The 19,215-nt window shown below is 61.8% G+C and overlaps 3 protein-coding genes across 13 annotated transcripts; 2 read left to right on the top strand and 1 right to left on the bottom strand.

The window, feature by feature from the left end:
- Nucleotides 1–286: 286 nt before the first annotated feature.
- Nucleotides 287–8,348, top strand: PATL1 (PAT1 homolog 1, processing body mRNA decay factor). Of its 9 annotated transcripts, none has more exons than XR_004497812.1 (20): nucleotides 287–734; nucleotides 1,210–1,321; nucleotides 1,407–1,618; nucleotides 1,698–1,775; nucleotides 2,339–2,566; nucleotides 2,654–2,755; nucleotides 2,920–3,009; nucleotides 3,141–3,352; nucleotides 3,425–3,514; nucleotides 3,644–3,827; nucleotides 4,257–4,304; nucleotides 4,810–4,933; nucleotides 5,022–5,119; nucleotides 5,202–5,261; nucleotides 5,369–5,517; nucleotides 5,835–5,994; nucleotides 6,155–6,304; nucleotides 6,690–6,781; nucleotides 6,920–7,143; nucleotides 7,247–8,348. XR_004497812.1 is itself a non-coding variant. In XM_033514985.1 (20 exons), exons 1-20 carry the CDS (start codon nucleotides 720–722, stop codon nucleotides 7,266–7,268), a joined length of 2,376 nt encoding a protein of 791 aa, XP_033370876.1. In that variant the 5' UTR covers nucleotides 288–719; the 3' UTR covers nucleotides 7,269–8,348. The 9 variants fall into 9 exon arrangements, 7 of the variants coding, with proteins under 7 accessions (XP_033370876.1, XP_033370877.1, XP_033370879.1 ...); XM_033514985.1 differs by having other exon boundaries at nucleotides 288–734; nucleotides 6,920–7,069; XM_033514986.1 differs by having other exon boundaries at nucleotides 288–734; nucleotides 1,701–1,775; nucleotides 6,920–7,069.
- Nucleotides 8,349–8,733: 385 nt separating this feature from the next.
- OSBP (oxysterol binding protein) lies at nucleotides 8,734–14,496 on the top strand. Its single transcript, XM_019007080.2, has 13 exons — nucleotides 8,734–9,059; nucleotides 10,028–10,236; nucleotides 10,746–10,993; nucleotides 11,066–11,264; nucleotides 11,567–11,672; nucleotides 11,752–11,806; nucleotides 11,905–12,036; nucleotides 12,113–12,358; nucleotides 12,439–12,559; nucleotides 12,642–12,745; nucleotides 12,835–12,930; nucleotides 13,013–13,194; nucleotides 13,279–14,496. Exons 1-13 carry the CDS (start codon nucleotides 8,752–8,754, stop codon nucleotides 13,715–13,717), a joined length of 2,445 nt encoding a protein of 814 aa, XP_018862625.2. The 5' UTR covers nucleotides 8,734–8,751; the 3' UTR covers nucleotides 13,718–14,496.
- Nucleotides 14,497–15,278: 782 nt separating this feature from the next.
- CABP4 (calcium binding protein 4) lies at nucleotides 15,279–19,128 on the bottom strand. Of its 3 annotated transcripts, none has more exons than XM_033515381.1 (6): nucleotides 18,029–19,128; nucleotides 16,714–16,744; nucleotides 16,390–16,533; nucleotides 16,205–16,314; nucleotides 15,625–15,835; nucleotides 15,279–15,544 (listed from the first exon to the last, which is right to left on the bottom strand). In XM_033515381.1, the coding sequence occupies exons 1-6, from the start codon at nucleotides 18,278–18,280 to the stop codon at nucleotides 15,516–15,518; spliced, it is 777 nt and encodes a 258-aa protein (XP_033371272.1). In that variant the 5' UTR covers nucleotides 18,281–19,128; the 3' UTR covers nucleotides 15,279–15,515. The 3 variants fall into 3 exon arrangements, with proteins under 3 accessions (XP_033371272.1, XP_015485206.1, XP_015485205.1); XM_015629720.3 differs by having other exon boundaries at nucleotides 15,625–15,772; nucleotides 18,029–19,126; XM_015629719.2 differs by lacking the exon at nucleotides 15,279–15,544 and having other exon boundaries at nucleotides 15,725–16,314.
- Between the last annotated feature and the right edge of the window lie 87 nt (nucleotides 19,129–19,215).

Below are 19,215 nucleotides of genomic sequence, written 5' to 3' on the forward strand. Positions count from 1 at the left end.
GGACGTGTCCCCCCCTGCCACGTGTGGCTGCAGCGGGAGGACGGCTGGGGACAGGGAACGCGGCTGGGGGGACACAGCTGGGGACACGGCTATGGGTGTGGGTCACAGCTGGGCTCGTGGCTGGGTTTAGGGGGCACCACTGGGTGGGACGAGGCTGTGGATAGGGGTCACAGCTGGGGACACAGCTGGGGGCGGGACACAGCCATGGATTCAAGACACAGCTGGGGGGACACGGCTGGAGACGGGACATGAGCAGGCACAGGGGACAGCTTGAGGACATGGCTGCAATTAGGGGACACAAGTGAGGGTCGTGACTAGGGACAGGGGTCACGGCTGGGAGAGACACAGCTGGGGACAGAGGACACAGCTGGGGAACATGACTGTGGATGGGACACAGCTGGGGACGGGGCTGGGCGGGCACTGCGGGAGCTATGGATGGAGTGACATCGGGCATGGATGGCACTGGGGGGCACGCGGCTGTCACAGCTGTGCGGGGTAGAAAAAGGGACGCTACCTCTTTAAGAAAGACACAAGAGGGGCGTGGTCTCCGTTGGGCGTGGCCATCGTTGGCCCCGCCCCATCGCGCGCCGGCGGGCGTGGTACCGGGCGGTTGCTGCGGATGACGTCATGCGGCTGCGCCCGCGGCGGCGCATGCGCGGCGGGGCCCAGGGCCTGGTCGGGCGGCGCGGAGCCTGCGGACGGGGGGCGCCGGCGCCGCCATGTTCCGGTACCCGGTGAGCGGGGAGGGGCCGGGGAGGAGCCGGGGGGGGCCAGAGCGGGCGGGGCCCCGCGGGGCCTGCGGGAGAAACGCGCCGGGACGGCACTGGGGCGATGTAACGGGGTGGGGGGGGTATAACGGGCTGGTGCGGGGGAGGTAAAAGGAGTTGGGGAGGGCGGTCCCTGAGGGGGTCTGAGGGGCTGGGAGGGAGCTCCAGGGTGGCAGAAGGAGTCTGGGGTCACTGGGGAACTATAACGGGCTGGGGGAGCGTATAACGGGAGGGGTGACTCTCTAGGTCTGGAGGGGTCATTGGGGAGATGTAATGGGTTGGGGGAGTAAGTGCATAGGAATAATGAGTTGGGGGGATTTCCGGGGTGGATAATGGGGCTGGGGGAGGTATCGCTGGTTGAGGGCATTATTGTATAGATATAATGGGCTGGGGGGTCATCAGGGAGGTACAGTGGGGCTGACCCCTTCCCCGGCTGTCCCAGTCCCTGGAGGACTGCCCGCTGGACGAGGATGAAGATGCCTTCCAGGCCCTGGGGGAGGAGGATGAAGACATCGACCAGTTCAACGATGACACCTTCGGGGCCGGGGCCGTCGGTGAGACCCTGAGCGTCACCCCCAGATCTCCCTGAGCCCACAGATCCCCCCGGGCCCACGTCCCTCACCCTGTGCCCCCTCGCAGATGATGACTGGCAGGAGGCCCACGAGCGGCTGGCGGAGCTGGAGGACAAGGCCGGGTCGAGCCGGGAGCCGGACGGTCCCGTTGGGAATGACGGGGATGTTTTGGGTGATCCCGAGGACGCGCTGGCCGAGCGGCTCACGCGACTTGTCATCGACAGCGAGCTGGAGGACCCGGCCATCATGCAGGCCGTGCACACCAGGGACCCCCCACAGGTGGGAATGGGCTGGGGCATCCCGGGGGATGTGAGGATGGATCTCGCTGCGCCATCCTGACTCTCCTTGTGCTCTGCAGCAGCCTGGAGGGCTGAATTCCAGCATCTGGGACAGTTCAGCTGTGCTGCGGCGCATCCGGGGGCCGCTCCTCGCTCAGGTAGGGCAGGGGGCTCTTCCCTGGTGATCCCAAATGCCTGTGACAACCAGCTGGGTGGGATAAACTGTTCCTGGGATAGTGGAGTGTCCCACTTCCCTCCAGCTGGATCCTCCACTGGTTCCCTCCAGTGGCTTGCGGGGGACCCTCATACCTGTCACCCTCTGTCCCCCCATTGGACCCTGGAGGGCTGGGATGGCAGATTTTTGCTGTTCTGGGATGCCTGGTGATGTCTGAGGGATTTCAGGGCTCCCAGCAGGATCTGGGAATGTTGATGCCTGCAGGCAGAGGATTTTTGTGTTGTTGTGGTTTCATTAAGAGTCAGGCTTTGAAGTGCTGCGTGTCCAATCCTCTCCCAACTCTCTCATGGCTCTGCCGGGCTGGGAGGTGACCCAGAATTCCCACCCCACGCCCTGTTATCCCAAACGGGATGCTCTTGGCAGTCACAGCTTCGGGAATGCCCAGCGTCACGTGGAGATCCCAGGGAAGCACAGTGGGCCATGGAGAGCTGACAGTAGGAAGTGGGGACACCGACCCTCCTCCTTGTCCCAGCCTGTGACTCTCAGGGAATGGGGGTGTCCCTCCCATTCCTCCCACAGGAGATGCCGCCCGTGTCCGTGCTGGATTATGCCCTTCCCCAGAGGCCTCCGCAGGCTCGGGATGAGGAGCGGGATCCATCGGAGCGGGCACTGCCCCGGCGCTCCTCGTCCCCCATCATCGGCAGCCCCCCGGTCCGGGCCGTTCCCATCGGCACCCCCCCGAAACAGGCCGCCATCCCAAACTTCAACCAGCAGGTACCTCCTCACTTCCCAACTTCCCACTGCTCCCATGGGTGTAAGCTGCTTCCCAGGGGAGTGACTGTGCCACTTTCCTTTTCCCAGATCCTGTGTCCCAAGCCTGTCCACATCCGAGCTACCATGCAGCAGCGTTATCCCACTCCCTATGGAGAGAGGATGTCCCCCAACCAGCTCTGCAATGTTCCGGTATCCAGCTTTCTCTCCACCTTTTTTCTGGGGATTGATGACCAGGCCCCTCCCTGTGTTCCTGTGGCTCATCCCCACCCCACAGAGCCTGGCCTTCCTGGGATTTGTCCCATCTGCCAATCGTGGTCTGTGACTGGGGTCCCTTTTCCCAACTTTTTCCCCAGAATTCCTCCCTCCTGGGCCACCCGTTCCCCCACAGTGTCCCTCCCGTTCTCACGCACCTGCAGAGAGCCCAGCTGCTTGGAGGAGCCCAGGTAAAGCTCCTTCCTGTGTTTTATCCCACTTCTCCTCCTGGCTCTGGGACTTGGCTCTCCATGGCTCTTGCCAGCCATCCCAGATCCTTTTCCCACCCGGCTGACTCCAGGTGTCCTCTCTGCCCCTCCAGGCCGGCCGAATGTCCCCCAGCCAGTTTGCCCGGGTGTCCGGGTTGGTGGGGAGCCCGCTGCCCTCCGTCAATCCCAAGCTGCTCCAGGGCAGAGTTGGGCAGATGATGTCCCCAGCCGGTGGGTTCCGTGCCTTTTTCGGGGCTCCCCCTGCCCCGCCCCCCTCGCAGCTGCCACACCCTCCGGGCCCCGGATCCCACCTGCAGAACCTGAGGTCGGTGCTGTCCCTGTCCCAGCGTCCCAGCCGCTCCCTGCATCCATCCCTGACAATTCCCGCTCTCCCCAGGCCGCAGACCCAGATGTTCCGTCCGGACACGACCCATTTGCACCCCCAGCACCGCCGGCTCCTGCACCAGCGGCAGCAGCAGAACCGGAAGTGAGTGCGGGGACAGGGACGGGGCCGCGTGGCACGGGGACGTGTCCTGCTTCTGGGGTCACCTGTCCCCCCTCTCTGTCCCTTCCTGTAGCTCCGGTGTGCTCACGGGTGCCCTTCTTCTCCTGCCAGCCAGCACCGGAGCCTCAACGGCTCCGGGGGGGACCGAGGGGGCCACCGGAGCAGCCATCAGGAGCAGATCCGTAAGGATCCCTATGCCAACCTCATGCTGCAGCGGGAAAAGGACTGGGTGTCCAAGATCCAGATGATGCAGCTGCAGAGCACTGATCCCTACCTGGATGATTATTATTATCAGGTACTTGGGAGCAGGATCTTCCCCTTGTCCATTGGGTATTGGGTGGGAATGGGGTGCAGAGAGAGATCCAGTCGATTGCTTTCTTCCTGGAAGAGGAAGGCAGAGGGACAGGGTGGGATCAGCATGTTGGGAAGAGCTGACTCCTTGGGCGAGATTTCCAGGAGTGAGATGTTGGGCTACACCAATCTCTGGTCTGGGATAACAGGAGAGCAGCTCCTCTCCATCAGAAGTGTGACAGAGCCAGGATAAAACCCTTGGAATGAGACAAGGGAGATGCTAAATGGAAAACTCAAGATCTTGAGATCCTTGGGCAGGGAAAGGCTGACTTTGGTCTGACTGGGAATGGTGGTGGTGAATCCTGTGGGAATCCAAGGAGTGCAGTGGAGAAGGTGGATAGGGAGAGAGTGCTTCTGCTTTTTTCCATTTCAGGAATGGGGGATTGTCAGACAATGCTGGGAAAAGCCAGACTTGGAGCAGGTGAAGCAATGTGGTGGTTGGGGGACTGTTTGAGGGTTCCCAGGGAGAGAGTCTGGGATGGTCCTTGGGAGATTGAGTGGAATGGAAGAGCTGTGGCTGCTGAGTCCACCTCTCGTGAGGTGGCAGAGTTTTTCTGGGATCTGTGGGTGAGCTGGTCCCAGCAGAGAAGAGGAACTGGTGCAGGATGTGAGTCAGCAAAGCTCTGCCATTGTGAAATGGGTTGGATGGGGTGGGGAGGGCCCCAGCACAGTGCTAGTGGAGCAAGGCAGGCTAACTGGGATGTGCTGGGAAGGACTGGGAACCCCACAAGGAGAGCGGATTTGTCATTGTCCTGAGACAGGGTTAAGGAGGAGCCTCGATCTCTCTCATCCTGAGGAGTGGGAGAGGAGGATGGACTCTGCTGTGGATTAAATGATGATGTTGAGAAGACAGTGGAGCTGAGAAGAAGGAGATGGTCAATGTTTTTTTGGGAGAAGGCTCTCAACCTTTCCTCTCCCTGCCTCAGAATTACTTCCAGAAGCTGGAGAAGTTGGCAGCAGCTGAGGAAGTGCACGGTGATGGTCCCAAGAAGGAGCGCACTAAACTCATCACCCCACAGGTGGCCAAGCTGGAGCACACCTACAAGCCAGGTAAAGCCCTCCAGCAGCCCCAGGGCTCCTTTTATCCAGGGATTGCAGGGGCTCATCCCTCGGCTTCCCTGCTCCCTCCTTCCTGCAGTGCAGTTTGAGGGCTCGCTAGGAAAGCTCACCGTCTCCAGTGTCAACAACCCCCGGAAGATGATCGACGCCGTGGTGACGTCCCGCAGCGAGGATGATGTGAGTTCCTGGCCTTCCTCCTTTCCAACACAGCCCTGTGGCTGCTTCCCATGGCCCTGATTCCCTCTTCCCTCCCTGGCAGGAGACAAAGGAGAAGCAGGTCCGGGATAAGAGGCGACAGACCCTCGTCACCATCGAGAAGGTGAGTTTGAAGGGGATCATCCCGACCCTCAGAGGTCCATGGTGGGATAAAAAGTGGGCCAACCCAACGCATTCCATGATTTCCTGAGTGATCCATGCTTCCTGCAGACGTACAGCCTCCTCCTGGACGTGGAGGACTACGAGCGCCGCTACCTCCTGAGCCTGGAAGGGGAGCGGCCAGCCCTGATGGGAGAAAGGAAGCAGAAGATCTGTGACATGTACGACAATCTGAGGGGGAAGGCACCTGGGCAGGACAGGTGAGCGGGATTTGGGAGCTCCAACACTCTGGGACCACAGAAACCAGTTTTCCGTGGATCTGTTTGACTCTTGCAGGGAGCTGAAGTAACCTTTTTTTTATCCATTTTACCCTCACTTTGGTTACAAAGTCACAATTTCCATCCCCTCCGACTGGCAGGGCTGATTTAGGGGTGTCATTCCTGTGTAGTTTTGCTCTCCTCAGGGATGTTTTTTGAGGCATGGGTGTTTTCCATCTGGTGCTGGGGCAGATCCCGGTATGGGATAACCCTGGGATGCTCCCAGTTGAAGGCTGACACCTTTCTCCCTCCCTCCTCAGGCCGAGCGATGACCACTTCATGCAGATCATGTGCATCCGGAAAGGAAAGCGCCTGGTGGCCCGGATCCTCCCCTTCCTGGCTCCAGAGCAAGCGGCCGACGTGCTCATGGCCACGGCCAGGAACCTGCCCTTCCTCATCAAGAAGGATGCTCAGGATGAGGTGAGGCTCCAGAGGCTGAAAGGGCTCCATGTGTCTTCAGGATGGCAGTTCCTGGGAGGGTGCCAGAGGTTTGGAGGGGCTGTGTGGGAGAAGCTGTTTGCAATTCCAGCCAGGCACAGGGAAGTGTGTTGAGCTCCCAACTGTGTTCCTTTCTCCACAGGTGCTTCCCTGCCTCTTGAGGCCCTTTTCCCACGTCCTCTACCACCTTCCCTTGGGAACAGTCACCAGCCTTGTGCAGCAGCTCACAAACCTACCTCAGAGCGCCGCCGCTCCCACCAACCTGCACCTCACTGCTGTGCTCCAAAACAAGGTGCTCCTCATCCCCACCCCTTCCCAGCCTTGGGAATTGCCCCAGCAGCCTCTCAGCACTGGGGTGTTCCCCTTGCTATTTAACGAGGGTGTCTGGCACATTAATTAATGGCCTAAGGTAGCCCCGGGCTCTGCTTCAGCCTGGCAGCATTTTCTGGGTCTGTCCCGCTGTACTTCATGCTCCAGTCCTGGAATTTGGGGTGGGAATGTTGCTCCAGTGCTCCTGGGCTGGCAGTGGTCTGTGGTCTTTTCCTCCTCTTCCTGCAAAGGCAGCCAGGGATCTTCCTGCCTGTGGCAGCACTCCAGGAGGGTTAGGAAGTGTTGAGGATTGTCCAATTTTCCCAAGGAGTGCTTGGAGGGAACTGATCCCCTCCGTGTTCCCACAGTTTGGTCTGTCCCTGCTGTACCTGGTTCTGAGCCGAGGGGAGGAATTGCAGAGCTCAGACACAAACACGGAGCTGATGCAGGACAACCAATGGTGAGTCCCTGTCCCGGGCTGGCATTTTCCTGCCTGGAATGTCACCACATTCCCAGCCCCTTGGGGAGAAAAAGGTAGCCTCCAGGCTTCTGGAACCCCCGTGCCTCTCACTGCTCCCTTCTCCTGTTTTTCTGGCAGGACAGAGCTGATGCTGATGGCGACCCGGGAGCTCCTGCGGATCCCTCAGGGAGCTTTGGCAAAGCCCGTGTCCATCCCCTCCAACTTGATCTCCCTCTTCTCTCGCTATGTTGACCAGCAGAAGCTGAACCTGCTGGAGACAAAATTGCAGTGAGTGCCAGCCCTCTTCCCATGGGAATGTGGCCCTGTTCCAACGGGGGACCTGGAGAAGGGGGAAACTGGAGGTGGGGGTGCAGCTGGAGGAGGATTGGAGTGGGGAAAAGCAGCTTGGGGAGAGGGGAATCACTGCCTCCCTCTCATCCCACCACTGTTGTTCCCTGGTTCCAGCTTAGTGCAGGGGATCCGGTAGATCTCCGTGGCTCCTCGCCACCACCGGAATGTTCCAGAGGAAGGATGGATGGAAGGAAGGAAGGAAGGAAGGAAGGAAGGAAGGAAGGAAGGAAGGAAGGATGGATGAATGGAGGGCACACGGTTCACCCCACACTTCCCCCGACACCTGGCCTGGCACATGGGGCACATCTGCCCTCCAGTCCCTGGATCAGCAGGAAGAGGGGGTTGTTTGGCTGCTCCCCCCTCTCAAACAAAGTGCTGCCTTTCCCTGCTGCTCCCAATTTCCCCCCAACTCCCTCTGCACCCCCAAAAACTGCTGCTTCCCCCCCAAACACACACACACACACCACACACACACACTACTGAGGATCCTGGGAAGTGAGGAGCCCCTTGCTCCACATCCTTGGCCAGGGGTTCCCCGCTCCTTCCCTGCTCCTTCTCCAGCCCTTCCCACAAGCACTGAGCTCTGCTTCCTGCCCTTCCCCACACTTCACACACCTGTTTCGCACACTTGCCTCGTCTTCCCAAAATTCGGCTCCTTCCCTCCCCCTGGGATCAGCCCCAGCATCTCCGGGGTGGGGAGGCACAGCCGGGTCTCTGTCCCCTCTGGATCGGATCCGGGTGGATTCAGCTGTGCTGCTCCTTGGGAAGGTGGTGGTGGTGGTTGGGGGATAATTTTACCTTTTTTTTTAATTTTTTTTTTTATTTTATTTTTTTTCTTTTAAAATAAAAAAAAAAACATGAGATTTGCACATATAGGGATTTTTCACCCCGGAATTCTTCCTGGCATTAACCAGCCCCCCTTCCGCTGCTCTCGGCTCCTTCCCTGTCTTTTTCCTCTGACAGATCAAGTGGAAAGTTCATTTATTACTTTATTTTATTTCTTTTTTCCTGCTTTTTTGTTTTGGTTTTTTTTTCCTTCCCCCCCTCCTATTTCTGCTTTTTTTCTTAATTTCATTTGCTTGCGGTAATTTTTTTTTGTTTGTTTTTTTTCTTCCTCATCCCTTCCAGTCTTTGGTTCTGGTTAATGAGAATAAAGTTTCTAAATTTACATTTTTATAGGGTATTGTAAATAAAGATGAATTGTATACGGCTGCCAGCCTGGCCTCTCCTTCTCTGGCCCGAGCCCCGCCCTGCGCGACCCCGCAATGTCCCGGTCTTGTCCCGCTTTGTCCCCTCGGGGGTCTCGAACCTGCGAGCCCCGGGATTGCCTCCGTGGGCAGAGGGCAGGGGGCGTGGCTACGCCTCAGCCAATGGTAATGCGCGTGTCGCGAGGTCCCGCCTCTCAGCCAATCGTTGGCGGGTGACTCACCGCTAGGCGTCAGCACGCGCGGCGCGACGCTCCCCCGCCCATTGGCTCTCGGCATGATTGACAGCCGAGGTGTCCGCCGTTGACCAATCGCAATGCGTGAACCGCCCCGCCAGCTCTCTGACCGCCAATGGGACGCGGACGTGGGCGGGGCGAGTGACGGCAACGCGGCGGGGCGGTGGCGGCGGCGGCGATGGCGGAGCTGCGTGCGGCGGGCGCGGGACCCGGCCCGGGCGCGCTCCCGGGCCCCGCGGCCCTGCCCGCGGCCCCCGGCGCGCCCCCGGCCCTGCCCTCACCGGCGGCGAGCGTCGGGGCGGCACCGGCACCGACGGCGGCGCCGGCGGCACCGACAACGTCGGCGGGCGGCGGAGCCGGCGCGGGCGGCGGCGGGGCCGGTCCCGGCTCGGCCCGCGAGGGTTGGCTCTTCAAGTGGACCAACTACATCAAGGGATACCAGCGCCGCTGGTTCGTGCTCAGCAATGGGCTGCTCAGCTACTACCGGTACGCCCCGGGACCCGCCCCCCGGCCCCCCCCCGCCGCCCCCCGGGCCCCCCGTGACCTTGGGGCCGGGCTGAGCCCCCGCGGCGGGAGGGAAGCCGGTGTGGGCCCCCCGCACCGAGCTGGGGAGCGTTCGGTGCCCCGGTGCCAGCTGGGAAGGAGGGCGGCTGTCACCTCCCTGTCTCCACGGTTGTCGCCTCCATGTCACCGGGGATGTCACCTCCCGGTCACCGGGGCCGCTCTTGGCCGAGGGGAGGTCGTTAGCCTGCTCTCCGTCGCCCCTCTGTGCCAGCAGGAGAGGGGGGCGGTTGTCACACCCCTGTCCCTATGGTTGTCATCTCCGGGTTGTCCCCGGGATTGTCACATCCCTGTCCCCGTGGGTATTTGAGGGCAGGTGGGGGCGGGGGTCTGCAGCCCCCTCAGCCTCCCGCAGCTCCCGGATCCCGCTGTCCCTCCCAGCGGCTCTTCCCGGTGGCCTCGTGTGTTGTCACCTGTGGGGACACCTGAGCCCTGTGGGGGTGGCCCTGTCCCTCCATTATTGATGAGGAACCGGAGCCTTTGGCAGCTGCCAGCTCCGGTTACACCGCCGACAACGGTGGGGCACCGGGCTGGGGGTGATTGGGCTGGGGGTGGCCCGGCTGGATGTCACCTCTGTCACCTGCTGACGTGGAAGGGGAGTGCCAGCCTGGTGTGGCCTCTCTGGGACTTCACCCTCGTCCCGGGCCCTGCCAGGATCCGGGAAGCACCGGATCCCTGAGGCTCCAGGATCCCTGAGGCCGCTCCAGGGGGCTGTGAACTTGTCCCCCCAAAGCAACATCCCCAGGCTTGGCCCTGCTCTGGTGCCAGAAAACCCTCCCTATTAATAGCCCTGGCTGCCAGACTGGGAATGCCGAGCTCCCTGCGTGGCCCCCCAAGGGCACATCCCAGGGATCCCAGCCCTGGCCTTCCCTCACCACGGCCTTCCCGTGCAGATCCAAGGCGGAGATGGGCCACACGTGCCGTGGCACCATCAACCTGGCCACAGCCAACATCACCGTGGAGGATTCCTGCAATTTCATAATCTCCAACGGCGGAGCCCAGACCTACCACCTCAAGGCCAGCTCCGAGGTGGAGCGGCAGCGCTGGGTCACCGCCCTCGAGCTCGCAAAGGCCAAGGCTGTCAAGATGCTGGAGGAGTCAGGTACAGAATTCCTGGATCCATGGCAAGGTCACGGTGCACTCAGGGTGAAATCCCAGTGCCCAGAGTAGGTTCAGTGTCCTCAGAGTGGGATCTCAGGCCTGCATAGACCCCGGGCCATGTTCCCAGAGCCCAACAGGACCCAGGGCAGGATATTAGTGTTCCACAGGATCCCAGTGCCTCACAGAACTGAGGGCAGGATCCCAGTGCCCAAAGAATCCCAGCCCCACAGGGCACAGGATCCCAGTGCCCCCAAGCATGCTCCCAGTGACCCCAGGGCAGGATCCCAGTGCCCTGGGCAGCATCCCAGCATCTCCAGCAAGGTTTGGAAGGGGATGGCCATGTCCATGCACATGTGACCCCCAACAGCCCGGCATGCACAGAGATGGACCATCAGTGTTTGGGAGCCCTCAGGGATTTGAGGATCCCCCTGTGCCCTTCCTAGCAGCCCCACCACCAGCTCCTGGCATGAACATGACAATCCCACACTCCCCGTCCCTTCCCACCTGCAGACGACTCCGGCGACGAGTCCGTGTCGCAGACGGACAAGACGGAGCTGCAGAACACCCTGCGGATTTTATCCAGCAAAGTGGAGGACCTGAGCACCTGCAACGACCTGATCGCCAAGCACGGCACGGCCCTGCAGCGCTCCCTCAGCGAGCTCGAGGCCCTGCGGCTCCCTGCGGAGAGCACGGATAAGATCAAGCAGGTCAACGAGCGGGCCACGCTCTTCCGCATCACCTCCAACGCCATGATCAATGTGAGTCCCCATCCCGAGGATTCCACAGTGGGAAAAGCCCCCACTTCCATGCTGAGCGCTGTTTCCCCGCAGGCCTGCCGGGATTTCATGCTCCTGGCACAAACGCATGGGAAGAAGTGGCAGAAGTCGCTGCAGCAGGAGCGGGATCAGCGGATTCGGCTGGAGGAGACGCTGGAGCAGCTGGCCAAGCAGCACAACCACCTGGAAAGGGCTTTCCGGGGGGCCACGGTGCTCCCTGCCGGCACGCCTGGCACTGGAGGCTCTGGAAAAGGTGGGGAGGGACAAGTGCTGTGCCCAAGTGTCTCTGAGATGCTTCTCGGGATTTTCTGAGCCAGACTCAGCATCTCTCACTCCGCTGATCCCGAGGGATGTGTCTGTCCCAGCTCACCTGTGTAGCCAAGTGATTCTGGCATCCACAACAGGGTCCAGACTGGCTCCTCTGAGTCTTATCCAACACCCCTCAGATCTGGGGTAGGGTGTGACCCCCCTCACCTTGCTGATGGTGACAGGGGAGCCTTCGGCAGGAAACTGGGAATGATACCCTTTCCTCACCAGCCCTCTCCCCTTTCCCAGATCTGTGTTGCCCTGCCAAAGGTGACCTGAGTGATGAGGATGATGACAACAATGAGTTCTTTGACGCCCCGGAGATCTTCCCCATGCCTGATGTCATGGGCCACAAGTGAGTTTTGGGGGAGAGGGGGATCCCCTTGCTGCTCTGCCCTGCTCGGGAATGTTCACCCCCTTTCCCCCCTTCCCAGGAGAACTGGGAGCAACATCAGCGGCACCAGCAGTGACATCAGCCTGGATGAGCAGGTGGGATGGGGGTTTATGGCTTGGGGGTGCCCAAATTCCCATGGAAGTGTTTTGGGGGGTCACAGGGATATAACAGCCTTTGTCTCCCCTCTCCCTAGTACAAGCACCAGGTTGAAGACACCAAGAAGGAGAAGAGAACCCGCATTCCCTACAAACCCAACTACAGCCTCAACCTCTGGAGCATCATGAAGAACTGCATCGGGAAGGAGCTGTCCAAGATTCCCATGCCAGTGAGCACAGATGCAGCCGGTGGGTGGGTGCAGGGCACTGCAGAACCCCCTTTTTTTGACCCGTTCCCTCTTCCAGGTGAATTTCAATGAGCCGCTGTCCATGCTGCAGCGGCTGACGGAGGACCTGGAATACCACGAGCTCCTGGATCGGGCAGCGCGGTGCGAGAGCTCCCTGGAGCAGCTGTGCTACGTGGCCGCTTTCACCGTGTCCTCCTACTCCACCACCGTCTTCCGCACCAGCAAACCCTTCAACCCACTCCTGGGGGAAACCTTTGAGCTGGATCGCCTGGAGGAGAACGGATACCGCTCCCTCTGCGAGCAGGTGTGGCCGGCTCCTCTCTCCCAGCCTTTCCTGGGCCATTGGGATGGCCATCACTGAGTTGTCCCCAATCCCGTGTCCAGGTGAGCCACCACCCGCCGGCCGCTGCCCACCACGCCGACTCCAAGAACGGCTGGACACTGCGCCAAGAAATCAAAATCACCAGCAAATTCCGAGGGAAATACCTCTCCATCATGCCTCTGGGTGAGCCCCCCAGGAGTGTGTGGGATTTTTGGGACCACCTGAGGCTTCAGTTTTGGTTCCCAGCACAATCTCCTTCCCTCAGGTACCATCCACTGCGTCTTCCACTCCTCCGGCCACCACTACACGTGGAAAAAGGTGACGACCACCGTGCACAACATCATAGTGGGGAAGCTCTGGATAGACCAGGTGGGAAGTCATGGATGGGAGCTGTATGGAAGCGTGGATCCCTGGGGAATGGGGCATGGGTGGGTCTGACTGTCTTCTCCCCTCCACAGTCAGGTGAGATTGAGATCGTCAACCACAAGACAGGGGACAAGTGCATCCTCAAGTTTGTCCCTTATAGCTACTTCTCCCGGGATGTGGCAAGGAAGGTAGGGACATGGAGCCATGGGATACTCTGGGTTGCTCGTGACTGTGGTGTGTCCTAATCCAGGCTGTCCCCTCTCCCACCAGGTGACCGGGGAGGTGATAGACCCCTCGGGAAAGGTGCATTTTGCCCTGCTGGGCACGTGGGACGAGAAGATGGATTGCTACAAGGTCCAGGTGGGAACAGGGGACAACGGAGCTGAGGCGCGGCCACGAGCCCACGAGGCTGAGGACAGCCGGGTGCTGCTGTGGAAGCGGAACCCTCTCCCGTGAGTGGGGAAAACGGGAATGGGGCAGCCCTGGGAGGTGGGCTGTGGGGCCAGCGCTGAGTCCCATTCCTTGCCGTGCCTTAGGAAGTATGCAGAGAACATGTACTACTTCTCGGAGCTGGCGCTGACCCTGAACGCGCCAGAGAGCGGGACAGCCCCCACGGACAGCCGGCGGCGCCCGGACCAGCGCCTCATGGAGAACGGGAGGTGGGACGAGGCCAATGCCGAGAAGCAGCGGCTGGAGGAGAAACAACGGCTCTCTCGCAAGCGCCGCGAGGCCGAGGCCGCCCGCGCCACCGAGGACGGTAAGGCGGGGCTGTCAGACAGGGATGTCGCCCCTCAGTGTCCCCCCCAGGCCCTCACCCCGCTGTGCCCCCCAGGAACACCCTACGATCCCTACAAACCGCTGTGGTTCGAGCGGAAGAAGGACCCGGTGACCCAGGAGCTGGCGCACATCTACAAGGGGGGCTACTGGGAGAGCAAGGAGAAGCAGGACTGGAGCTTGTGCCCAGATATTTTCTGAGCGATGAGGAGGAGGAGGAGCGGCGGGGGGGGAGGGATGAAGGCCAGGATCCCCCCGTCCGTCCGTCTGTCTTAACCGTGCGTCCCCGCGCCTCGCCATGAGCGCCGGCCGGGCTTTGCCTTAGCCCACCCAAACTGACCTTGGGGAGCAGGAGCCAACACAGCCCCCCCCCCAAATCTGTGCTGGAGCAGGGGGGGTCCATTCATCCCACCCACCTCCTCGGCATCCTGGGGTGGAGAGCACGGCTGCCCCTGGGGTGGGGGCCCTGGGGAAGGCGCAGTGGGGCGAGCCCGAGGCTGGCCTTGGTCTCCCCCCCTCCCCTTTTATTCCCGTTCCCCTTCGCCCCCAGGAGTTCGGGTGCTTTTGGAGTCTGGAGGGGGCCAGACTCCCACCCCAGCCTGTTCTATAGGTGTATATTATATATATGTAGAGAGCAATCGGGGTCCCCTTCTCCCCCACAGCCCCCAGTTTGGGGGGTCCCCACCCTCCCCGGGGTGGGCCCCGCATGTCGGGACCACCCATGAGGTGCCTTCCCTGTAGGTTTAGGGCAGGGGGAGGGCCTGGGTTTTGGGGGGGTCTCTCCAGGGTGCAGTGGGACCCTGCACCCCCAGACACTACAGGGGTGGGGAGATGCACCGTGGGGGAGTCTCTGCACCCCCGAACCCGAAACTGGGGGCGTTTGATGCCTTTTTATTTTATTTTTTCTTTTTTTGGGTTGTTTTTTTTTTTTTTTTTTGTCTCCAGAAAAAGAACTAAATTAAAATCTGTGAATGCCCCAATGCTGTGCCTGCTCTGTGGGGTAGGGGGAGGGCCCAGTCCCTCCCTGCAACTGATTCGGGGTGGGGGGGGGAATCCCCTACTCCTGTAGGGATCTTGAGTGGCAGCACCCAAACAGGGACTTGAACCCCGTTCATGGGATTCTCCAGGAGCCACCTTGTCCACTCCCCCGGTTCTGCTGCCCTGTGACAGAGGGCGGGGATTGAGGGGCGTCTCCTGTGTCCCCCCCGTGTTCCCCACTGGATTTGGGGTGCTGGGGACGCCCTGGGTGTCTTTTTGGGAGGACCCTTGACCTCTTCCAAGGGACCTGGTCTGAGGGGGAGCATCCAAAGAGGGGAGGATCTGAATGGCCTTGGAGCCACCTGGGAGCACTTCCATCGGGCGGGGATGTCCCAAGGGATCCTGGGGACCCCCTGCGTGTGACACAGGTCCCTCCATGCCCTGCCCTTCCCCATGGTACGTGGCCTCTGATTGGCCAGCTGGCATGAGAGGCGCGTGCTGATTGGTCAAACGCATGCCCTCCCTCGCGCTGATTGGCCAGTTGATTAGCGCGGCTGTTCCGGGGGGCTGGCATTTTCCCGCCCACCTTGAATTGGAGCGTGCTGATTGGTTGGCTCATCGCAGCGGGTCAGATCCAGCCAATGGGAGGGCGCGGTCTGGCCCCGAAGCCACGCCCTTCGGCAGCCCCCACCCCTCGTCCCCGTGGGACCCCGCTGTCCCCCGCCCCCGGGGTCGAGGGGGACACCGGCGCCACGTCCCTCCCCACAACCACCAGACACGTTCCTCCAGCTCCGGCCAAAGGGCTTTATTGGGTCCCCGGCCTCCGCTGGCTCTGCCACCACAGCCGGTGGCTTTTGGGGTCGGGGGTCTCGCATCTGCCCCATTCCCAGACGCTCGGCTCCAGCTGTTCCCTCTGCACCCTGATGTTGGCAGAGCTCTCGGGTGGGTTGGCCGGGCAGGGAGGGTCTGAGAAGGGGTTTGGAGGGGTCATCCGGGAGTCCCCTCCTGCCCGGTGTCTGCGTTACCGGGACGACAGCATCATCACGAACTCTGCGGGGCAAGGAGGCCACGTCAGGGGACCCGAGGCTCAGCCCCCGCCGCGGCCCCCCGGGGAAGGGGGGTCCCCTCACCGTCGAAGTCCACGTGACCGTCCCCGTTGAGATCCACGTCCTGCAGGATCTCGTCCACCTCCTGCGCCTTCAGCTGCTCTCCCAGCAGCGCCGCGATGGCCTCGCGCATCTCGGCCGTGCTGATCTCCCCGTCCCCGTTCATGTCAAACTGCAGGGTGGGGGTCACCCTCCCACCACGGCCACTGGCACCCCCCCAGCTCCAGAGGTCACTCTGCGCTTGTGGTCACCACTATGGTCATCATTCCTCCCTGGTCACTGTTCTCTCCATGCCTGTGGTCACCCCATGGACACTGTTCCCTCATGGCCACTGTCCCCTCCATGTCTGTGATCACCACCATGGTCACTGCTCCCCCATCATCTTCCCATGGTCAGTGTCCCCTCCATGTCCTCGGTCACCCCCCAGGTCACCATCTTCCCTTGGTCTTCCCACAACCAACGTCCCCTCCATGCCCCCATCATCATTGTCCCCACCAGGATCTTTCCAAGGCCACTGTCCCCACCACGCTCGTGGTCCCCTCATGGCTGTGGTGCCCCTGAGGAGGGGACACCATGCCTGCTGTCCCCATGGCGGTGGCCATACCTCGCGGAAGGCGATCTTGAGCTCCCTCACGCCCACCATGTGCGCCGTCTCCTCCCGCAGCTTCGGGCCCATCATCTGCACAAAGTCCTCGAAGTCCACGCGGCCACCCACTGCGGTGGGAAGGGGACACCCTCAGCGCCCCAGTGACTCCCCGCTCCTCTCCCCGGCGCCCCAACCCCACTCACTCCTCATCTTGATGTGCTGGGAGATCTCGATGAGCTCCATCTCGGTGGGCATGTACCCCAGCGTGCGCATGCACTCGCCCAGGTCCTTGTAGCTGATGTAGCCATCCTGGTCTGTGTCAAACTCCTTGAAGGCGTCCAGCAGCTCTAGGCATGGCCACGGGTGGGGACAGGGAGATCAGATAAGGAGGGTCACACAGACACGTGTCACCCCGGGGCAGGTCCTTTCTTGGATGTGGGACACCCCTCCATGGCCACGTCCACATGGCAGATCCCTCCATGAGGACGTGCCCCCCCATTCCCCTAGGCCCGTGTCCCCCACCTTACCATCCAGTTCCTCTGGTGACAGCTCCCGCTCCTGCATGGGACACACAGAGGGGGTGACAGCAGAATGAGACCCAGCTCCATGTCCATCCCCCCCTCCTTGCCCCCCCAAACCTCAGTGTCACCTTTGTTAAGCGCGGGCCAAAATTAACTCCAGCAGAGGATTAATGGGATTGAAGGCAAAGCCCCGCCCTGCCCTGTGCCTGCGCCTCCCACCTGCCCTGCCCCGGTCCCCGTGTCCCACCTCCTGTCCCCCACCCCAGGGGTGTCCCACCCCGGGACCCCCAGGCTCTGGATGGGATGTGCCGGGTAGCCACAGGTGCTGCCGAGGGGGTTTGAACTCCAGAGGTGGGGAGGCAGCATTTTTACCGGCACAGAGCTTGGCTGCCCCTGTCCAGGATGTCCCCTCAGTGTGTCCCCTCTGTCCCCAGGGCCCTGGAGTATTCCCAGCACCCATGTCTCATCTATCCCCATGATCCCAGGGTGTTCCTGACTGTTCCCAATGCCTCATATCCCCTTCATCCCCAGGTTTCCAGAAGGTCCCCGAGCCCATTCCCAATGCCCCATATCCCCTTCATCCCCAGGTTTCCAGAAGGTCCCCGAGCCCATTCCCAATGCCCCATATCCCCTTCATCCCCAGGTTTCCAGAAGGTCCCTGAGCCCATTCCCACTGTCCCCATGTCCCCATCCCTGGGTTCCCAGAGTGTCCCTGAGTGTGTCCCCACTGTCCCTATGTCCTTTCAATCCCCAGGGACCCAGAGTGGCCCCAACCATGTCCCCAGTGCCCCACATCCCCTCCATCCCCAGGGTCCTGGAGTGTCCCAAGCCCATCTTCACTGGCCCCATGGCCCCTCCATCCACAGGGCTCTGGAACATCCCCATTGTCCCCATCCTGCTGTCCCCAGGCCCATCCCGACTGCCTCAATGCCCTCTTCATCTACAGGGCCCTGGACTGTCCCTGCCCCCGTCCCCACTTTCCCCATGTCCCTTCCATAGCCAGGGTCCTGGAACAGCCCCACTGTCCCCATCCTCACTGCCACTATGTCCCCATGTCTCAAATGCTCCTCATCCCCTCCATCTGCAGGGTCCTGGACTATTCCTGTCCCCACCCTCACTGTCCCCATGCCCCCATCCCCACTGTCCCCATATCCTCTCCATCCACAGGGTCCCAGAGTGTCCCTGACCATGTCCCCAAAGTCCCTGTCCCACAGGATCCTGGACTATCCCTGTTCCCATCTCCACTGTCCCCACATCCCCTCCATTTCCAGGGTTCCTCCATCCCTACCCTCATCCCCATGTCCCCTCCTGGTGTCCCCACCTTGCCAAAGACGGTGTTGAGGAAGGGAGAGTAAGTCTTGGTGGCAGCAGCGTGGGGGTCCGCGGGACTCTTCTTCCCACTCTTCTGCCCGTGGCCGCCGTGCCGGGACTCAGAGCAGGAATTCTTGGGGGCCGGGGCACCGACGTCCTCGGGGGCTTTGGGGGGTATCTCCCCCTCCTCGTGCCCCCCTTTCCCCTTCTGCGGGGGCTCCGTGTCCTTGGGGGTCCCCTTGTCCCCGCGGGAGCGTGGCATGGGGCCGGGGCCGGGTGGGCAGCGGGTGGGCAGGGAGCGGGACCCCGGGATGGCCGAGCCGGAGGAAGGAGCAGGGAAATCCTCTTACACCCCCCGTGACCCCTCCAAACTCCCCCCGCCGTGGGCCCGGCAGGGCAAAGCCAATTAGCGGTGATTAATGGCAGGAAACAGCCACGGCCACCGGGCAGAGCCACGCGGCCACCGGGCCCCGGCCACCGGACAGGTCCCTACAAGCGTCCCGGGGTCACCACCGAGGCCCTGAGTCCAGTGGTGACACCCCACAGCCACCAGTGTCCCCAGCACTCCTCCATGTTCCCAGTGGTGACACCCCACAGCCACCGGTGTCCCCAGCATTGCCCAGTGCTCCCAGCGGTGACACCCCAAAGCCACCACAGTGTCCCCAGACAAACCCACATCCCCAGTGGCAACCTCGCAAGGCCACCACTGCGTCCCCTCAGCTGGCACCTGTCCCTGAGCTCCCCCCACCTCTAAGGTAGGTCCATTTATTGTCACCCCCCGGATGGGGACTGCTGGGGTGTCCCCAAGACATGACTGGGTGGGCACGGGGTGGCACAACAGGCTCCAGAGGGGAGGGACACCCCAAAATGAGAGCAGGGAAGAGCCCGGCCCGGGGAGTGACCCTGGCTGCTGTGTCACCCTGGTGTGACACCGGGGACGGCACTGGTGGGGGTGACAGCCTGCCAGCAGCACCCCGGTGTCACTCGCTGCCACTGTCACTTCTGTGCCACCTGCCACTGTCACCTCTGTGCCACCCACTGATGCCGTCCACCGGTGCCCCATCCACGGGGTGCCCCTGTCGCACGGGTGTCCCCCGTATCCCCGCAGGGTCCCGCTGCCCCCGGTCCCCCCCGCCTGTCCCCCCGCCCCCGAGCCGCGCACGCGCGGGGCGGCCCCGGTCACTTCCTGCCCCGCCC

The sequence above is a fragment of the Parus major genome, chromosome 5, assembly GCF_001522545.3.
Source record: "Parus major isolate Abel chromosome 5, Parus_major1.1, whole genome shotgun sequence".
Classification (NCBI taxonomy): Eukaryota; Metazoa; Chordata; class Aves; order Passeriformes; family Paridae; genus Parus; species Parus major.